Here is a 17,041-nt window from a genome sequence, read left to right as displayed (position 1 = left end):
TATCAGAACAAATGCTTTAACTCAAATAACAGAATATTTCTAATATTGTTCTGGCCATATAATCTATTAGGCGATAATTTTTATGATAACTCAGAATTCCTGTCCAGGTACAGGCATTGAGGCATCTTTACAAGACTGCAGGGTAGTCCCCTTCACTGACAACTTCAAAGGCCTGTCACCCTGAATCAGGAGTCTCTAATAGAACTCTCTTTCTCAATGGGATTGTGGCATCTGGACAGGGAAAACAAAACATTAAAAGATTATGTGGTGGGTGGAGAAGGAGGCGCAAAATGGTTGTAAACAGGAATACAACCTTACCAAAATGGCAAACCCATCTCAAGTATGTGATCCGATTTACAGAAAACAGCTCAGTGACTGAGTGAAATGACACCTTCTGATCTTATGACTACTTTCAGGTGGAACAAATGATGGCCTTACAGGTAAGCAGGTTGTACTTTTGGTAGGCCTCAGGGCAGCAGACACAATAAGGACTGCTAACATTTATCAAATGTGCTCCATCTACTAATTACCTGAGCAACATCTTATTTAGTTCTCATAAAAGTTCTGATGAAAGTGCTGTCATTACCTCCATGGTCCAATAAGGAAACTAACATATCGAGAACTTAAGGAATTTTGACAAAGTACACACAATGAATAAATGATCAATACCCCACGTCACTATGCTGCACTAGTACTTGGCAACTCTCAGGTTTCAAATCCTGAGTCTAAATATAAGTCTTAACAGTCTCTTTCTTAAGAGGAACAGCTGGGATGCCTAGGTGGCTGAGTGGTTGAGTTTCTGCCTTTGGCTCAGGTCGGGGTCCTGGGATTGAGTCCTGCATTGGGTTCCCCAGGAGGAGCCTGTTTCTCCCTCTGCCTGTGTCTCTGCTTCTCTCTCTGTGTCTCTCATGAATAAATAAATGAAATCTTAAAAAAAAAGGGGGGGGGAGAGAAAGAGAGAGAGAGAGAGAGAAATAGCTTTCTCAGTTGATGGTGTACTAACCTCAGATAAATCAAACCAACTCTCTGGCCCAAGATTGTCTTTTGTAGATAAACTGGTTATCTGAACTTCAGCCTCATGTACTTTCAAACTAACCAGAACTGCACCTCGTCATTTGTGTCTCTATGTGAGCCCAGTTTATCCTGTGGCTACAACTAGACCTTAGCTGATCAGCCTGGACACCACTACATGTTATAAGCTAAAGCAGAAACAGAGATTTGTGTCCTCAACTCTCTCATGTATACAGAATTTTATCAAAAATTGTGGAATCCAAACATGATCTCGTTTTCGGCCTGGGATATTTTAGAAAATACTGCCTCCAAAAATGGGACTGGAGGAAGTTCTTGGCACTTTTTGTTATAATGATCTGTCTCTCATGTGGGAAAAAGATGAATTCAATCACCCGACACTAGGAGTTCGTGATACTGCATGGATTGGACCACTTCATTCCCAAAACATCATTTATTTGTTGTGGTAAGGGTGGGAAACTAAAGCATGAGATGCTTTAAACATTTTTTTTATATGTCATTTAACAATTTTACAGTTTTGTCAACTGGTAATAATTCAGTCAATCTCTCTCAAATATATATAGATATATTTATCTATATATATATTTGAAATGTATGTTTGATATCAAATATGTATATTTGATAATATGTATATATATAATATGTATATATATACACACACAGATAGTACTATATATATTATACTATATATGTATATATACAGTTAATACTATCATAGAGGTTCATAAATCCATTTTAACTGATTTCCTGGCAGTTTGATAATTTAACACATGATATTATAAAAAGAATAAATAATTAAGATGGTAAGAGGGTGTTTCCCCTCATCACTGGCTAAGAATTCCTCAAACAATAATTTGTCAGTATTATACCATTTCACAAGAAATAGGAAATAGAAGCTCACAATTTCATTTTTAATGTAAATATGACCCAATATGCACTAAATTCATCCTGGAATTTTATTAATATCAATTCATTAATAAACAACAGCAGTTACAATGCAAACCTAGAAGGCACTATTAGCTAATACATTCTATGAGGATCTAAATGGAATTCTAGCCATAAAAAAGAAATAATTCACGTAACAACCTTTGACAGATGTCAATGAAAATACATGGATAAGTGAATAATGAGCCTGAAAAAGTAAGTACATTGTTCTTGGTAACATGACTCATAAGCTTTAGATCTAGAATTTGAATCCAATATTCTCTGATTATTATTTTATTAATTATTTATTCCCCTAAGTTTAGAGGTAGCACTTCTATACATCTTTAGGAAGAAATTACCTCTAAGTCAATCCTGATAGGAAGAAAAAAAAAAAAAAAAAACTCACAGAGAGGTAACTCTCAGGCCAGTATTTTACTCTGAATTTAATAGTTCAGAAAGAAGATATGAGCATTTCTTCTGATTTTTAACAAAGATATAATTCATCACTGCTTGAGAAAAAATTCTTTTTCACAGATTAACGATGCCTAATAAAGAACAAAGAAATCATCCAATTTAAAAATTCACTTTTCTGTGAAACCCAATGATCTAATTGATGATAACATACATAGTCAATGAGTAATACATTATTGGGTAAGAGGCATTAGGCAAAGTTGTTTTTGGAAGATAATTTTCATATGCCAAATTATGACACCCACAAATGTTGCTTGCTAAATTCAAAGGGGAAACTGATCTTTATAGTGAAGAGATCTACTGGTTACAACCTCAAGTAGCTAAACCAGCATCGCTACGAGCAAGTATTATGTACATCTGGGTATGTTGTGAGGTGAAGTACCTGCCTCGCCTGTGAAGTGTTCTTCATGAAACACTCTAATCTACAACTAATATAGGCATTAGTTCTGAATTCTGGTTTATAAAACGCACAGGGACAGAGGAAGAAATTATATAACACTATAAGGAATCAGTCAGACAAAGCAAATATTGGGAGCATTCTACAAGGTAACTGACCCAGACTATTAAAACATTCAATGTCGTGACACCTGGGTGACTCAGCATTTGAGCGTCTGCCCTTGGTCAGGGTGTGACCCTGGGGTCCTGGGATCCAGTCCCACATCCGGCTCCCTGCAGGGGGGTCTGCTTTTCTCCCTCTGCCTGTGTCTTTGCCTCTCTCTCTCTGTGTCTCTCATGAATAAATAAAATCTTTTCTAAAAAATTCAATGTCATGAAAAATAAACACATGAAAAATGGAACTTGTTTAAAATTAAAATAGGCTAAAGAGAATCAGATACAACTAATAAACTTTAAGAGAATCCAGGTCTTAAAAAAAAAGTTATAAAATACTTCTTGCAGGCAACTCAGGAAATTTGAAAATAAACTGGTTATTAGATGAAATTGGGATGTTATTGTTAGTTTTCTTAGGTGAGATAAAAGTACTGGAGTTATGTTAGAGAATGCTCTTGTTTTGGAGAGGAAATGCTGGAATATGCAGGAATGAAGTATAAAAACACACATAAAAATGTTAATAAGTATCAAATTTACATGGAATCTGTGTAGTTTATCCTTTTGACTTTTCTGCATGTTTGAAAATGTTAATAGTAAGGAACTGGAAAAGTATTTGGTGATACATATTTGCCAGTGATATATTGCCTAATGTCTTACTGTTTAATTGTCTTATTGCCTTGAAAATTTCTTAGTCAAAACTCAAGGAGAATTACTGTTAAGAGGAGAAGAAAACATCAAATAAAATTTATTTCAAAGGCATAAAGTCACACAGATAGCAAACAGCCCTATCCAAAATTCTGTGTCTAAAGCTGATTTAATTTTTGAAAGATTTTTCAAAAGAGCTTAGAGGACTTTGTGGAAAAACAAAACAAAACAAAACAAAAACAGTAAACTAATTTATTTTCTAATTTGCAATATGTCTGAGACGAACTTCCTGTTTTTCAGAAACAGCAACACCACCACCAGCAGCAACAGAAGATGGAGGTTGACCAAAATAGGTATTGCTACTTTCATTCCTCTAAAATAAGGCTTGTCATTTCATTTATTAAATATTCATTTGTAGGGGTATCCTGTTTCCCGGACTCATTCTCTTACATTTCCCCTGAGAACATGCTGCATGTTGGTGGTTCACCACCAGTCACAAAACTCCCCTTCTTCTCTCACTGTGCTTTTGTCGTCCCGATACTTCTTTCCATCAGTAATTTTACCATGAGATGAAGAGGTATCATATTGAAAAATAGCATGTGATTTTACTCATAAAACCAGATAAATTTTACCTATTGACCTTGGTATGGGATGAGATCTTTAATGTTTCTTCAGCTTTTAAATGAAAAGAATAATACGAACCACCTACCTCTTGGGGTTATTTTGTTGAATAATTTATTTCTTAAAGAAAATGTACTTGAGCATGTACCAGCCAGACACTGGGCTGGTTGACTAAAATAATTTTGTGGTCTAGAGGGATAAATAGATGGTAGCATCCTGCATCAGGTGTAAGAACTATCTCCTGTGGGAATACAAAAATGGGCCACGGATTCTAGGTATCAGGATAGGTCTCTTGGGTGCTGATACGTCAATTGACTCTTGAAGATCTTGTCAGAGCTAAATAAGTGAAGAAAGTCAGTAAAGCCACTCTGGGAAGATGGAATAAACATGTGAAGAGAATGAAAAATTTTTAAATATTTATTATTTATTCACGCAAGGCAGAGAGAGAGAGAGAGGCAGAAACATAGAGCGAGAAGCGGGCTCCCTGCGGGGAGCTTGAGGTGGGACTCGATCCCAGGACCTGAGGATCACGACCTGAGCCAAAGGCAAACGCTCAACCACTGAGCCACCCAGACGTCCCAAGACAATGAAATTTAAGAGAGGATGGTCCATCCACTGAATTCATTCTTGGAGTGAGATGCAGAAGTTTGGGTAAAACTTGGGGTATAGGAGTAAGTAATGATGAAAGATGAGGCAAGAAGAGTAAATAGCCAACATATCAAAAAAGGCTTTCTGTATCTGGACTTCTATTCTCAACAATGACAGCTGATGAGGAAAATTCAGTGCAGAGTGATTTATGTTTTAAAAATCCTATGACTCAGACAGCAATGTTGAAGACTATTAGTGATAAGATACAGCATTCAGGACTGTATTGTTCACATGTGTATCCTCGTCACTACCCCCCAGTTCATAACTCATAGTAGGTACTCAGCCCTAGAATGGAAGCAATAATTAACTGAGATATCAAGATAAGCAAAGCACTCTGGAGACGTTAAATATTATTCTTCAAATTGAATGTAAGTGAGACAGATTTGTTTATCGCTCCCCTTGGAATCCACACTTGTCTCCTCTTCATTTCCCTCCTCCCCAGTGGCCTGAATATGGCATTGCCTCACTGCTCTCTGTACCTTCAATAAAATTCTGAATTCAGAGCAGACTTTGAGGAAAATAAAATCTCCCTATAATATTCATAACCTCTTGCTCACTTAGGTGCCTTGGGATGGAGAATGTCAATTCAAATAATCAATTTCACTCTCAAACATAGAGTCTATGAGCGAGAACTAGCTGGGGGCTTAACTAAGCACTGAGCAGTCTGCTGCTGTGCAAAAGCAGCCATGATTAATTCATGGAAGTATTATATTTGAGCATTAGTTACTGTTCACTTGCAAATGTTTATTGATACAGATCTAACCTTCACAGCAAATAGGACAGAAATCTTAAATGTTCCTATTATTAACATATTTTTTTCATGATTGTATTCTGTGTAAAACAAGATCCTTTTTTTTTTTTCTGACTTGGTATCATAAATAAGAAGATTTAAACTAGATTTATCAGCAGCTTTATGAAAATGAAGCTGATAGAGTGTCATGGAATCACTGAGACAGAGGTTCTGGAGATTGCCCATGCCAACAATGTCATTTCTAAGAGCAATCTCAGCCTTGGAACATCACTCACTTGTGTAGGGTCATACGTACCCAGTCATTCCAAAGGTTGGCATTAGAATCCGTGTTCTTTAACATCTAGTCTAAAGATCATTCAGTGGGGACACCTGGGTGGCTCAGCAGTTGAGCGTTTGCCTTCGGCCCAGGGTGTGATCCTGGAGTCCCAGGATCAAGTCCCACATCAGGCTCCTTGCAAGGAGCCTGCTTCTCCCTCTGTCTATGTTTCTGCCTCTCTCTCTCTGTGTCTCTCATGAATAAATAAATAAAATCTTTAAAAAAATAAATAAAAATAAAGATCATTCAGTATACCAATTACAAAAGGCAATCTCTAAATTATCATACATTAAAACACAGAAGGAGGAAACCATTAAAATAATTTATAATTAAGCATGTGTCAATGTAGTGGTTTAAAGAACATCAGGTCAACTGATTATATTTATTCATTGTGGCATATCTTTTACCCTGAGTGTCTAAAGTGTCTAAATGAAGAATGAAGGCACCAAGAGTTAGAAAGAAAGAAAGAAGAAAGAAAGAAAGAAAGAAAGAAAGAAAGAAAGAAAGAAAGAAAGAAGAAAGAAAGAAGAAAAGAGAAAAGAAAGAAAAGAAGAAAAGAAAAGAAAAGAAAAAAAAGAGAAGGAAAGAAAATAAAAGAAGGAAAGGAAAGGAAAGGAAAGGGAAGGGAAGGGAAGGGAAGGGAAGGGAAGGGAAGGGAAGGGAAGGGAAGGGAAGGGAAGGGAAGGGAAGGGAAGGAAAGGAAAACCTGCTGAGGGTGGTTATGGTTGTTTAAATATTTGGTTTTATCCTACTTTTGTTTTGTCCTCATATATACCAGAGAATTTGAAGGAGGTTGTCACAGAAGAAACAAGACAATGAATAAAGAAAACCACTTTGGCTGTCAAAATTCTCTTTGACTTTATCCACAGAGCACAGATGGCCCCTTGCTTAGCCATCAGATGAGCAGATAGGAGAAAATTTCAAATTCCCAGAGAAATGACATGAAGCTCCGCATCACAGAAATCATGGTGGTCAAGGTTATTAGCGAGATGGCGCCATGCTCTACCACCCTACACAAAGGATTCTTAGTTGTCACAACAGGTTTATTTTCTTAGGCGTTCTGTTAGCTCACACCTAAACAAATATTTTAATATTAAAATATATTTCTTGGAAGTATGTGCTGGGCAGAAAACACTCTGAAAGGACCCCATATCCTCCACCCCAAGAATATTTTTTAAAGCACAAAAATAAGCAAATAAGAAATTGGAATGCACCATATATCAGTGCTTCTCAAACTCAAACAGATTATCAATTAGAGTGCCTGCAGTGGGCTCTGAGATTCTGGGGCTACAGTAAACTCATAGGTGATATCAGTGATGCTGATGTGCAGATGACCATTTGAATACCAAGGCAATAGATTATTTTGCAAGTATTGCAATGGAGACCTTTCCAAAGCTGAACATTTTACTCTCACATCTCCTTCCAAGTTACTTAAAATATATTCCTGAATTTTGGAGAGACCTTGCAAATTGCTTATTTTTATATGGAAAGAAGATGAGAAAGATATAAGAATAATTAAAAAAAACTTCTGTGTTTTCTCAAAAGAAAATAAATTTTATTTCAAATTATAGTTTATCAACTATGTTTGGTTGAATGATGAAGCCAGTAAAATATCAAATAATATTTTAGGTTACATTCAGAAAGCAAACCATTTATAGACAATTTATAATGTGCCCAGATCTATGCCACTAGTAGCAGCAGACACAAAAAGATAAAAGGAGACTGCTGTCGAGAAATTTAATTTCATTGAGAACACAGATAGATACATATGCACCCAGTCTCAGAGTCATTCAATACTTACTCGGTGACTCTTCCCACCCACCCACCCCCCAGGCATAGTATGAAGACAGCAAGGCTACACCTTCTTGGCACGAAAGACACCCAACCAGCAACCATGCATTTCAAGTCTAATACAAGACATGTGGAGATCTACATATAACGAGTAGAATATAAGACCAAATTAAACTTTCATCTTCTACATTTGAGTTGCTTAAACAACTATTTTGATCAAAACTTTAGAGTTTATCAAACATCCTTTTGATACCTATAATAGTCTCAAGAAGGACTATACACAAACAATTCTGATAATTAACAAAAGAAATGAAACAATTCAATCAAATAACATCTGACATCCTTTATTTTCCTAATGAGTATGTCAAATGAGATAATGATTTGTGAGATCCGTTGAATATTGTAATGACTGTACTAATAAAGGGATTAAAGGATTAACACTATTCTCTTGACCTACAATTAGAAATCAATTGTGTAAGGCATAGAAAAGTTTTCTTATTGTTGGGAAAAATTCTTATCAGCATAAAGGCCCATGAGGATATCTGCTGAGGCTTCTTCTATCATGGAGGAATTTGCTAGTGATATGTTCCCTATTGCTTAATCTGCACTTACTGTAATATGATTTTTATAACAAAAATCAAGGTTAAAATCATGTTAACATGTGTGTTCTGTTGAAAGATTCAGAAGACAACAACTTGTCAGATCTTGACTTTCTCTTGAAAAGAAAATGTCCAAAAAAGATTAAACTACTAATGTGGAGAGCCCACCCTCCAAGATTCTGACTTAACTGGTTTAGTGAGGTATCTAACTATTGTACTTTTTTTTTTTTTTAAGATTTTATTTATTTATTTGAGAGTGAGAAAGAGAGCACATGAGCAAGGGTAGCAAGAAAGGAAGAGAAAGAAGCACACTTCCCTGCTGAACAGGGATATGATATGGGGCTGGGATCATGACCTGAGCCAAAGGTGGATGCTTAACCTACTGAACCACCCAGGAACCCTACTATTGAATTTTTTTAAAGTGATTTTAATGTGCTGTCTGGATTGATAACAACTGCATTAATCTATTGGAAGGGTTAAAGTACCTCTGATATTAAATGTAGAATGCTGTAGCCCTGCCAGTTTATAAGCTGTGTAACCTTGGAATTCACCCTTCCTTCCTTCCTTCCTTCCTTCCTTCCTTCCTTCCTTCCTTCCTTCCTTCCTTCTTCCCACCCTCCCTCCCCCTCCCTTCTCTTTCTTCTTCCCTTCTTCTTTTCTTCCTAAATATTTGAGAGAGAGAGAGAGAGAGAGAGAGAGAAAGAGAGAGAAAGAGAGAGAGCAGGGGGAGGGGTAGAGGGAGGGAGACAAGCAGACTCCAAACTGATCGGGGAACCCAAGGTGGGGCTCCATTCCAGGACCCTGAAATCATGACCTGAGCAGAAATCAAGAGTCAGTCATTTAACCAACTGAGCCAACCAGGCACCCCAGAAACCTAATTTAAACTCTGAGTCTTAGTTTCCTCCCTCATAAAATGTAATAATGCAGTGATTTTTATAGATTATTGCAAATTTATGTAAAGTTTCTCGTGTGTAGTTAATCTCAGTGTATCAGTTATTTATCATATCTGTGGTGCTTTGGTTGTGGAAAATGTAGTACTGATGACAGAGTAAAAGCAGTGGTAAGACTCTTTAGGGAAGGTTGGCTAAAAGTATTCTGAGAACTTTGCAAATGTCATGGTATAAAGCCCAAGCACCACCATGGGCAAAGAAGACTCAGTGTAAGAATCATCAGGGAAAAACAAATCAAAAGTACAATAAGATATTTCTGCACACCTGTCAGAACAGATAAAATTGACAACACAGGAAACAACAGATGTTGGTGAAGATATGGAGAAAGAGGGACCTCTCATACTGTTGGTGGGAACACGAACCAGTGCAACTACTCTGGAAAACAGTATGGAGTTTCCTCAAGAATTTAAAAATAGAGCTACCCTGTGACCCAGCAATTGCACTACTATTTACCCAAAGGATAAAAAAATACTGATTCAAAGAGGCACATGCATCCTGATGTTTATAGCAGCATTACCAACAATAGCCAAATTATGGAAAGAGCCCAAATGTCCATCTACTGATAAATGGCATACACAACGGAGTATTACTCAGTGATCAAAAAGAATGAAATCTTGTCATTTGCAACAATGTGGATGGAACTAGACTGTATTATGCTAAGTGAAATCGGAGAAAGACAAATGTAATGTGATTTCATTCATACGTGGCATTTAAGAAATAAAATAGATAAACATAGGAGAAAGGAGAAAAAATAGAAAGAGAGGGAGGCAAACCATAAAAGGAACTCTAAACTATAGAGAATAAATTGAGAGTTGCTGGAGGGGAGTTAGGTGGGGGTGGGGGGCCAAATGAGGGATTTTTTTTTTTTTTAAGATTTTATTTATTTGTCAGAGAGTGAGAGGGCACAAGTAGGGGGCGTGGCAGAGGGAAGAGGGAGAAGCAGGGTCCTCACTGAATAGGGAGCCCGATGTGGGGCTTGAACCCAGAACTCTGGGATCATGACCTGAGCCGAAGGCAGCCTTAACAGACTGAGCCACGCACGTGCCCCGAGGGATGAGTATTAAGAAAGGTAGTTACTGTGATGAGCACTGGGTATTATATGTAAGCGATGAATCACTAAATTCTATTCTATATGTAATATATGCTATATGTAATATGTTACTAGAATTTAAATAAAAATTTAAAAAAAAGAATCAGCTAAAATTACTTTCATTGTTTCTGGGAATGAAGGCACTAACTTAAATGGATACTAATGGATCAACGAAAGAGATTTCTGGACATTACATTCGGACCAATAAATATCTGAAACTTAGCATGTTCAAGACTGACACCTTAATTTCTCTTTAAAAATTGAGATATAATTCACATACCATAAAATTTGCTCTTTTAAAGTGCATGATTCAATACCTCTTTTTTTTTTTTTTTTTTTTTTTTTTTTAGTATAGTTGGCCCTTGAACAACACAGGTTTGAACTGCACAGGTCCACTTATACATGGGCTTTTTCTTTTTTAGGATTATATTTACTTATATGAGTGAGAGAGCAGATGAGAAAGAGCTCAGATGGCAGGGAGGGGCATAGGGAGAAGAAAGCTCTTTGCTCAATCCCAGGACTCCAGGATCATGACCTGAGCCCCAGGAGGATGATTAACCAACTGAGCCACGCAGGCGCCCTTATACATGGACTTTTTTGTGATAAATACAGTACAGTACTGTAAATGTATTTTTCTCTTCCTTGTAATTTTCTAAATAACATTGTATTTTCTGTAGCTTACTTTATTATAAAGGTATGGTAATAATACATATAACATATGAAATATGTGTTATTTGACTGTTTTTATTATTGCTAAGGCCTCTGGCCAACATTAGTAATTAAGTTTTTGGAGAGTCAAAAGTTATATACAGATTTTTTTATTGCACAGGGGACTGGGCACCCCTACTCTTGCATCGTTCAAGGGTCAACTATATTCACAAAGGGGTACAGCCACAAGCACTCTATAATCCAGAATATTTTCATCAAATCAAATAAATAAATAAATAAATAAATAAATAAAACAAAACCATTAACATTCATTTCACTTTCCTCCCCACCAGCTCCCACTCTCGGCAAATACATAAAACATAAACATAAAAATAACATAAACATACAAAACATAAAATCAACTCTTTCTTGCCTCTATAAGTTTGCCTATCTGGAACATTTTATATAAATAAAATCATATTTTATGTGTCTGTAAAGGCTTCTTTCATTTAGCATTATGTTTTCAAGACTCATGCATGTCAAAGGATGTATTAGTACTTCATTCTTTTTTGTGGCTAAGTAGTATTCCACTGCAGGTATACTACTCCATTTTCTGGTTTGTTCATTCATTAATTGCTGAACATTTGGGCTGTTTTCACTTTTTGGCTATTATGAATAATGCTACTATGAACATTTGTGCAAATTTTTGTGTGGACATGTTTTCCATTCCCTTGGAGATGTATGTTTATTTTTTATGTTTGCATGACTGTCCATTGAATAAATTATCGGAAAAGGGCCATTACCTAGGAGTACAACTGATGAGCCATATGGTATATTTAACTATTTAAAGAACTGTCAAACTATTTTCCAAATGGTTGTACAATCTTATATTCCCACCAGCCATGTGAGAAGATTTCCATTTTTTTTTATATCTTCCTCACCAGCAGTTATTGTCTATCCCTTTGATAGAGCCACTCTAGTTGGTAGAAATTGATATCTCATTACTGCTTTGATTGTGTTTACCTAAGAGCTAATGATGTAGAGTATCCTTTCATTACAGCTTGTTTATAATAGCAAATGCAATTCATCAGTCATCTAAGTACAGATAATGGAAACAAATCTCCAGGATATATTGTTAAACAAAAAATAAGAAGTTGTAGAATAATGTATGTAGTATACTGTCCACTGCAAATAAAAGGACAATACACACACACACACACACACCCCTAGCACAGTCCTACGAAATATCCTACGAAATAATCACTCCCGAGGGAGACATGGACTACAATATAAAACACACTGAGCATCTTACAGTTGAATATATGGTAGTCTCTTTTTTTTTTTTTATTTTGTTTCACTTACTTCTCACAATAATCCTAACAGAAGAACAGTATTCCCCTTTTTTACATGGGAGGTATTGTGGGAGTTGGTAGACTCATTTGCCCATGACTTTACTCACATTCTATCTTCTACTATTCCATCTTTATCCACTTGGCTGTAGCAGGAATTGATCTGTTGTATAAGAACGTAACTCAGACATATATTGGTTTAGAAATGAAGATTTGACTTATATGGATCCACAGGGTCACTTATTTGGGGCTTTAGGATGCAGAATTAAAAGTAAGAGTCCCCTGGGTGGCCACATATATGTTAGAAACATTTTTAGCTGAAGTAACAGAAACCTACAGTTAATCGGCATAAAGTCTGGGTTCCATGTTTGAGTGTTCCCAAATCTTCTATGTGTAGCACTATTTTAGGTACATCATGGAATTTAAAAATAATGAGATGATAAAAATTAGTAAATACGTGCTGAGGTGAATGATGAGCAAAGATTGAATGAGCATGAAGTTGGATAAAAGAGTTGTAGACTTATCAGCATTTATATGAATTATCAAGATAGTTGCAATTTGATTTTGTTTTTAATTTTATAACATAAAATCAACTTTTATGGAAAATCTCACCATATTCTCCAAGGGACATATAGAAAGATATTGACTTGAATATTCCATATAATAGAGAAGAAATAAAAACACTCTAAATGTCTATTAGTAAGAAAGGAAAAACACACATACTGTATAACCATGAGACATAAAGTCATGTGCAAATGTAAAAGAATGGGATATATCTACATGTAGTGACATAAAATGGTTTTGAAGACATATGAGGTGAAAATTGCCAAGTTAAAAAATATATATAAGCAATTCTGAGAGCATTTAGGTTAGAAAACAAAAGGAAAAATAGACATAAATACTACAGATAGGTAGGGGTGAGAAAGAGAGAGAGAAGAAAGTCTGGAAAGATAAATACCAAATATAAAACTAATAAACACAAAAAACACAGTTGGTCAGAGTGAGAAGTATAAAATAAGACTTTTACTCTTTAAATTCCATGCTTCTGTATTATGTTACTTCTGCATCCATAAACTTCAAAGTTAAGAGGAAAAAAAGGTAAAGAATAAGTCTGTCAGTGCCAAATCGGATTATTGACCATAACTGTCTTTGTAAGTGCATAAACAGTACCATCTTAGGAATTTAGAACCACAAGAACATTTCTAATTTTATTACAATAATCAATATACTACATCCCTTTGCATATGCTTTTAAAGTGGCCAAAGATAACATTATCCCAAAGTCCATCATGCATTGTTCTATGGTTTTGTTACTGCTTTGTCACTGTCTCATTGCAGCATTTGGCTCTCTGGGTTTCCAAAGAATTAAATCATGTTCCTATGTTTTTTGCAGCCAAAGCAGCAGCTCTATCTTCATAGCAATCTATTTCTTGGGGAAGTGTGGCCAAAAAAGAGAAGGCACAATTTGGCAATGATTATGATGTATATGGAATACAAACTGATGGTGACCTTTAGATATACAAATTTGGTTTTAAATTTACTTCTGTTTGGTGTCTGAAAAGATCAAGCAAAATAATTTGAGGAAGATAACATAATAAAAACGTGACACTATTTACTTTTAATTCTCATAACCTAAAATAGATGTAAGATATTCTGTGGTAACAATCTGGGCCTTTGAGGGTTTGAGTCCAAAAGCTGGAAAGATCAATTCAAATTTATATATAATGGTGTTCTGGATTTATAGGGATAAACACAATCTTCAATGGATTTGCTGAAATCTATATTCTGCATTTTTGGCTTTTATTGTTATCAAATGGATCGTTTTACCATTTGCAGAAAGAAGGACAGAAGCTTCGGATGATAATTACATTGTATTACATAGTCCTTTAGAATAATAATTTTGCATGTAAAGGAAAAATAATTTTGTGTGAGTCCACTTCCGTTTTTAATCCATAGATATAATTAATCTTGGAAGGAGGAGGAAAATGTAGGGACAGTTCTCAAAGTCTGCTTCAAGTAATTTCATCACACAGTCATCTGCTGATTGATTAAATAGTGTTCAAAGGCATATCGGCCCATAATGGACTATGAGTAATTTATTAGAAATGCATACAACTTTGCATCTGTTTCTCAAAGATGTTCTCTAGTAATTATTTTTGGCTTTCTATTACAGGCAAAATATTAATATTCTAAGAGTGTATGTGGCTTTATTTATAAATTCATCTAATGTTAATGCATTCTTCAGAAGCTGTTGATACACTAAAAAGATCACTAAAAATGCAATGGTGAACAAATTAATCTTATTTTTGCTTAAATCTCAATGCTTAAAGTTTGATTAAATAATGTGTTAATGACTTAATAAAAAAATTCCAATGAAATGAATTTCTCCCCATGCTAGAAGCAAGAATTATTTAACATGACTGTGTTTATATACCATTTTAATCCTTTCACCATAATCTAAGGGACCTTTCACACATTTACTTTTATTGGTGGGATATTGTTATCCTTGATGATGAGCAAATGGACAACTATTAGTAACAATCTCCTCTTTCCAGTTGGGATTGACTCCTGGTGAGTTGTTACCTGGATCCAAACAACAGATCTCTCCTCTCTGAATCGACAGGATTTGGGGGACCACCACCCATTCACAGGAGACTTCTCTATGGCAGGGGCAATTTCTAAATTATAAACAACAGCTCTCAAATCTCCCATTCCCATGGTCATTAGACTATGTACTCCCTCCAGCACAGGCATCCTCTTTGCATCATCTTTGCTTAAAAATTGTCCTGCTTCAGAAGAAGCATTCAACAGTTGAAAGAAATACTATATCCAACTGGTTACTTAGTACCATATACATATTGTTCACTTAGCTCACTGTACCAAATTTTATTTGTTTAGGTGCAAGGTTTCTCCACTTGGAGGGAAGCGCTTAAAACATGATTTTTTTTTTTTTAACAGTACTTTATTGAAATACACTATGTCAGCTTGGGTTCTGCAGGAAGTATGTGATAAAACACAGAAGAACAAGAGGTTTGTTGTGGGATAAAGCCAATGAAAGATAAAGGAGAGAGAGAGAGAGAAAGAGTAGGAAGAAGTCCAAAGGCCATGATGCTGTGAAAGGATAAGGGAAGGAAGGATTGAGGAGTAACAGACTGTTGTGGAGCTCTGAGAAAGCTTCCAATAGTTCAGTGGAGACTGGACTAGGAGGCAGGAACTATTGCAATCCCTGCCTGGAGGGGAGCCTTATGTAGAGCAAAAATGATTAGCTCCTACTACCCTGTCCATGCTCAGTTGTCGTGGGCTTGTGCCGCCTCAGAAGACTATGTCCTCACCTCTAACAACGCAACAGATGCTAAATGCCTTGCAAGCAGGATAATAAGTCCCTACTTTCCAGAATGTCTCCAGTGAAAAATACTCCACGTAGCACCTTTTTATGGCCACCATGCTCATCTACTCCCATCCCTAACACAATCTCAGAAATGCCCTTTCCTGAATTCTCCACCTGGCAAACTTTTACGCTGCCCCTGAACTTATTTTTAATGCCCCATTAACTCCCTCTTTCACTTCACTAGCATGATAGGTCTTCTATACTTTTTTTTTTTTTCTATCACTTTGTACTCACCATTGATAGACCCTTTTGTACATTGCATCATACTTTTATCTTAGAACATGATGACAATGGCAAATACCATCACATTGCAGAGGAGAGGCTAAGACAAAGAATCCATTTAGAAACTTATTTTAAATATCAAAGCAAGGGTTGAATAAGACCCAAATGACAACAACAGTAATCATAGAGTCACTTGTGAAAAATGTTCAAATGTCAAATTAGTAGACTGAAAATCCGCTAAGAGCAAAGATTGTTTCCTCTCGATCTATATTCCTAGGAACATCAGCACAGCATTTTTTTCACAAATGTATACTCATTAAGTATTGGTTAGATGGAAATTATTATTTAAATAATGCAGTATGTTTCTATTTACTTGGTCTCATTAAGAAAAGTGTTTTGTGGAATGGCCACATACAGCATGCTGAGTTCTTCAAGGGCAAGAGCTATGTTATTTCGACTTCTGTTTTCCCTGTGACTAAGACAGCACTTTGAAGATACAATATTTTTACTTGTTTTTGTTTTTTTTTTTTTTTGTATTAACATAGTGTGTAAACATTTACACAGCAAATAAAAAATTATAATAAAAACGTGCTGAATTATGATGCTATATGGGAAACATAGGGGAAATAATATGAAAGTTCATAGGAAAACTTTGAGTTTGCATCCTGTCTCAAGTATATGGATCTGAAGCTATTTTCTCTTTAAATATTAGCATCCTTACCTATAAAAAATAAAAATAATTTATAACACAGATGTTACATTACTAACCCAGTTAATGCAGTTCTTGAAATAGTTTTGTAAGCATTATATTGCTCTATACAGTCATAAAAATGATCTGAATCTTCAAATTAAGACAGCTTGGTGCGTACCACATCGTTTTGGTATCACATTAGGGAAAAATCTAACCAAGGACTACCTTGGGCAATGTTCTTAGTTCAACTATTTACTACTAATTAAAGATCAGAGACATGGTGAAGTCACATGTTATCTTGATTCTGTCTGAAAATATGCAAATAATTGCAGTCTCATTGAACAAAAACCCTAATGTTTT

General features: G+C 35.7%; 1 protein-coding gene across 3 annotated transcripts in view; it reads left to right on the top strand.

Moving 5' to 3' along the window:
• The window catches only part of LOC144293440 (uncharacterized), a 49,425-nt gene that overhangs the window by 25,409 nt on the left and 6,975 nt on the right, over positions 1 to 17,041 (top strand). For all 3 annotated transcript variants that reach the window (XR_013360674.1, XR_013360675.1, XM_077864510.1), the window contains one exon: positions 3,919 to 3,971. Coding sequence is in view for 1 of the 3 variants with exons in the window: in XM_077864510.1 (XP_077720636.1) it covers positions 3,919 to 3,971 (53 nt within the window). In the remaining 2 variants the exon portion in view is untranslated. The remainder of the gene's footprint in view (positions 1 to 3,918; positions 3,972 to 17,041) is intronic.

Source organism: Canis aureus, chromosome 21, assembly GCF_053574225.1.
Source record: "Canis aureus isolate CA01 chromosome 21, VMU_Caureus_v.1.0, whole genome shotgun sequence".
NCBI lineage: Eukaryota > Metazoa > Chordata > Mammalia > Carnivora > Canidae > Canis > Canis aureus.
This window is presented reverse-complemented; position numbering and strand designations above follow the sequence as displayed.